The sequence below is a fragment of the Arachis hypogaea genome, chromosome 18, assembly GCF_003086295.3.
Source record: "Arachis hypogaea cultivar Tifrunner chromosome 18, arahy.Tifrunner.gnm2.J5K5, whole genome shotgun sequence".
Taxonomy (NCBI): domain Eukaryota; kingdom Viridiplantae; phylum Streptophyta; class Magnoliopsida; order Fabales; family Fabaceae; genus Arachis; species Arachis hypogaea.
In genome coordinates, this window is record NC_092053.1 from 37,214,249 (window position 1) to 37,219,167 (window position 4,919).

Here is a 4,919-nt window from a genome sequence, read left to right on the forward strand (position 1 = left end):
GGGATTTAGATAGTAAATAGCATATACTATGATTGGCTAGTTATAATTAACAATATTTTGTTTAACTTGTTTAAAAAGCAAAAAATGCTTACTTCAAATGTATATATGTCAAATTAATCTAAATGTTAATGTTAATATTTATATTTGATTCAAGATGGATTACTCATCTGAGATGTTAATTTATATATCTATTGGAACTGTCTGGCTACTATTTTATTCCAAGTTCTCAGTGATTGTAATCACTGTATTTACCAATAGATTACGAACTCTAAAAGAACACAGTGAACCGAAATTAATACACTGGGCGAACCGAAAGTTGGAAACACACTGAATCCCTAAATCCTGAACCCTAAATTCTAAATCCTAAACACTAAAACCAAAACCCTGAACACTGAACCCTGAACCCATAAACCCTAAAACCCTAAAATCCTAAAACCCTAAACCCTAAAACCCTAAACCCTAAACCCATAAACCCCTAAACCCCTAAAACCCTAAACCTTAAACCCTAAACCCTGAACCCCTAAAATCCTAAAACCATAAACCCTAACCCCTAAAACCCTAAACCCTGAATGCTGAACCCTGAAACCCTAAACCCTAAATCCTAAACCCTCAACCCTCAACCCTAAACACAGTGAACCAAAATTAATTCACTGGGCAAACCGAAAGTTGGAAAAACACTGAACCCCTAAACCCTGAACTCTAAACCCTAAACTCTAAACCCTAAACCCTGAACCACTAAATCCTAAACCATAAACAATAAATCCAGAACCCTGAACACTGAACCCTGAACCCATAAACCCTAAACCCCTAAAACCCTAACCCTAAACCCTAAACCCTGAACCCTAAACCCCTAAACCTTAAACCCTATACCCTAAACCCTGAACCCTAAACCCTAAACCTTGAACCCTGAACCCCTGAACCCTAAACCCTGAACACTAAACCTTAAACCCTAAACCCAAAACCCTAAACCCTGAAAATCCATCCAAGAAAGAGTTTTAAAACTCCACCAATGTAAGTTAAAAATAATTATGTTACTCTTTTAGATTTTTTTAATAGTTTTTATTTAATTAATCACAAGAAAAACGTAACTAGCACTACACCTGATTCCCGTTTCTCAAAATAAATTCTAATTATTCAATTTAGAAATTAATACACTAGACGAATCGAAAAACTGCATATATCAATATAGAATTTCACAAAAAAAAGTGACTATTCATTAAAGACTAACAACATTCAGAAATTAACCTTGCTATAACCATGGTGAACCAAAATTTGCTCATGGGTGAACAAAAATTTACATTAATAAAAACTAAAACTTGTACAATCCTCTCTTGGGTAATTCATATATGGTGCATTGTAAAGAGTGGAGCTTGACTGAATCGATGATCCGAAGTCTAAAAGGTTCAACTACAAAAGACATAATTAGTTGTATATTAGCAAAATGAACAATTGAATTTTTAACTAATCAAAAGCAAGTCAATTTTACCTCGCTTGGAGCTGTCTTTTTCTTTTTTTTCATGGCATTTGAGATCTTTTTTTTCAGGTTTGATCCAAGTTTGTTCTTGGGCTGACCTCTTGTTTTGACACGTGGTGGGTTTTGAAGGTCATTCACATTGCTTAATGTCGCTTCTTCGTGGGTTAATAAACTTTTTCCTTTGCTTTTCTCTTGATATTCTTCAATCTCCGCCATGACCTTGTCAAATGCTTGGTGCAAAATTCCAATCAACTCTTCAGACTCGGATGCAAATTCATATATATTGTGTGACTGAAACACTAATTCCTCAAATCTCTTACTTCTTGGCTCCAGTAGAGGTTCATCTTGGCTGTTCTTGATGCGTGTATGCCTCCTCTTTATGTTCTTACTCCAGCATTCCAATATGTATTTCGGTGCTACGTTATCCACTCGCTCAAAGCTTAGGACGCTTAGGGAATGACGGCACAATATGCCCCTAGACTCAAACAGCAAGCAATGGCACTTTACATCTCGTGATACTGCATCGTAGGTGACGACAAACTTGTTGAATGTGGAGTTGAAAACCTGCTCTATGACTTCATATGTTGTGAAACCTAGGGTGGAATGCATTGATCTTGTGATACAGTTCACTTTACCTCTGAATTGAGCTTGAACTTTCCTGAACTTCTCATGGGTATATACATGCGGAAACTGTGCCTCTATCGCTGATTTTGTTACGCACGGTATCACAGTGTGAAAGTCTACAGCATCGAATTCTCTCTCTGCTTGCTCTCTGCTAGTTAGGCAATTGTCGTATTGCTTCAAGAATTGTCTCAAGGAGCTATTCCGTGTGATGAACTTGTTGAAAAATGAATGCATGCTCTCATTCCTTTGTGTGCTTCTCATCCTGGTCCAAAAGTGGTGATCCAAGTAAACTGGAATCCATATATGCCGATCCTCGTACAGCTCTGCAAACCAAACTGAACCCATAAGGTGTGGTGAACCGAAAACAATGCATGCTTTGGGAAAAAAGATATGAGCATTAAAATAATTCGAATTGAAATCTCAATTACCTGAAAGCCACATGTTGCCTCCGAGGCCGTACTTTCTAAGAAGATCGATCCAGTTTCTGTCAAATGCTTCTTTTGTGTACGAGTTCCAAACAACATGGCTCATCTCTTGTTCAATTTCGTTGTGTCCCTTGTAGCCATTTAATTTGCTTGGGATCTTCTTTATAATGTGCTAGATACACCAGCGGTGAATTGTCATTGGCATGCACAGCTCAATTACCCTTTGAATTGATGCGCATTGATCAGTAAGAATACCTTTTGGTGCCTTCCCTCCCATGCAACGTAGCCAACACTCAAATAGCCATTTGAATGATTGGATGTCCTCATTTTTTATCAGCGCGCATCCAAGAAGTGTCGACTGGCCATGGTGATTCACGCCCACAAAAGAACCTAAAACCAAATTGTACCTGCATAAATAACAAGCAGACGGTGGTGAACCGAAATATATACACGCACTGAACATCAAAAATATATTTGAATGAACCGAATACCTGTTTGTGTTATAGGTGATGTCAAATGAAACCACGTCTCCGAAATAATCAAATGCAGCCCTGCTTCTTGCATCAGCCCAGAATGCATATTTAATGCAATTATCGCCTTCAAGGTTGAGCTCAAAGAAATTTTGGTTCTTCTCTTTCATTCTTACTAGGTACTTCCCAAATTATTTGGCATCGTCTTCTTCGAAAATATTCCGTACTTCCCTTGTGATGTAATTGCTCACATCTTTTTCAATAAAACCTAGTTCACAGTGGCTGCCGGCTGCTGCCACAAATGATTGGTAAGTTTTGCTCGGTCTGATTCCGGCTTCCTCGTGGGTTTCGATGGTGCGACGCACAAACATGCTAAGCTCCCTATGTTGTTTGAGAATCTCAGCCTGGTTTAGACAACAAGGATGTGAGTAATTCAAAACACCTTTGAAAATTATCCAAAGACTAACATCCTTCATTATGTGTACGTAAATTCTGGCCGGATAATTTAACCCTGCTGAAGGCTTTGTCTCCAAAGTTGGAGATATCTTTGATTTCCACCTCCCTCTCTAGTGCATATAATTAGTTGATTCTTAATCTTGTCTCCGTCCCGAGTCGTGTTCCTTATTTTCGTAAAAAAACCCGGCAAGTTTGGAATAATGTTTGTAGAACTTTCTAGTTTCTTCTAGCGTCTTGAAAATCATTCCCACCTTTAGGACAAATTTTTCATCCACAACACAGTTGGTCTGCACGGTGAATCAAAATCTTAATTATTGTAAACCGAAATCTTAATTACGGTGAAACAATTATATAGTACTTAGGGAACAAAACAGAATATATTCATCTAATTTTTTTTAGACTCCTTTCTGCATACTGAACCGAACACATGCACATGGTGAATCAACTCTTTAGTACTTATCGAACCGAAAAGTTACTCACAGTTTCTCACACTCACAGTTACTCACAATTACATATTATCAATTCAATTCAGATATAGATCACCTCAGTCCATTTAATTCACTTCAAATAAAATTAGCAATTTCATTCCATTGAATTTGATTCAAAATTCAATAATCCAAACCTCATCAAATTGATGCGTTTCGGAAGAATTATCCAAATCGTACTCATTCAAATGATTTGAAGTTGATTCATGCATTGTTTCAATTCAGAAGTGCAGATCGAAGAAGAAAACGAAGAAGAAGATGAACGGCGAAGCTAATTACGTTGAAGTCAATCTAGATCCAATGCAGAGAAGAAAAATGCAAATAGAGGAGAACAACGAATTTAATTAGGTTGAAGAAGAAGAAGAAGAAGAAGAAGAAGAAGAAGAAGAAGAAGAGCGCGAACAGAGAAGAAGAAAAAGAAGGTACTTGGATTACGTTATATAGAAAGGTTTACGTTGAGAAAGGTTGATCACACAAAAGAAGGATTATGTTATATACGTTATATGAGGCGCGTGTAAAACAAACGAGTATGTGGGTGGGGGAAAACGTGTGGAGTGGAAGGTACTTGGATACCATCCATGTAATTTTTACATGGATGTAGAGCTTTTTTGTTTTACTCTTTCAAAGTTTAAAGACCTCAATGTAATAAAAAATTATAAAGACAAAAATGTGTGTACCGGATGCCTCCGATACGGGTTGAGGGATGGATCGGGAACTTGCGGGTCGAGACGGATGCAGGATTCTTTGACTGGAGCGATGGGGGGTGGTAACTGCAAAAACACTCCGACGCTCAAGTAAGAATGGATCTAGGAGGTAGAAGGTGTCGTCGGTCTTCATCCGTGTCGTGTTGATGAGCTCGGTCTCGGGAGACGCTGCGGTTGTGCCTCTTACTGTGTCGCCGTTCTGGCGACCTTTCGTGTCTGGGGTCACGTGCGGTATTTGTAACCCACTAACTTACCGGCAAGTGCACCGGGTCGTACCAAGT

At 38.3% G+C, this 4,919-nt stretch overlaps 1 protein-coding gene across 1 annotated transcript; it reads right to left on the bottom strand.

Moving 5' to 3' along the window:
• Window positions 1–1,154: 1,154 nt before the first annotated feature.
• LOC112769940 (protein FAR-RED IMPAIRED RESPONSE 1-like) lies at window positions 1,155–3,163 on the bottom strand. Its single transcript, XM_025814385.1, has 5 exons — window positions 3,015–3,163; window positions 2,744–2,930; window positions 2,527–2,695; window positions 1,573–2,178; window positions 1,155–1,171 (listed from the first exon to the last, which is right to left on the bottom strand). The coding sequence occupies exons 1-5, from the start codon at window positions 3,161–3,163 to the stop codon at window positions 1,155–1,157; spliced, it is 1,128 nt and encodes a 375-aa protein (XP_025670170.1).
• Between the last annotated feature and the right edge of the window lie 1,756 nt (window positions 3,164–4,919).

Excerpts from the sequence above, each read along its gene's own strand:
- LOC112769940 (XM_025814385.1), bottom strand. The coding sequence starts at position 3,163 with ATGAAAGAGAAGAACCAAAATTTCTTTGAGCTCAACCTTGAAGGCGAT. Across the intron at positions 2,931-3,014 it reads ATCACCTATAACACAAACAG|GTACAATTTGGTTTTAGGTT; the intron begins GTATTCGGTTCA and ends TTATTTATGCAG. Across the intron at positions 2,179-2,526 it reads AGGCAACATGTGGCTTTCAG|CGATAGAGGCACAGTTTCCG; the intron begins GTAATTGAGATT and ends TAACAAAATCAG.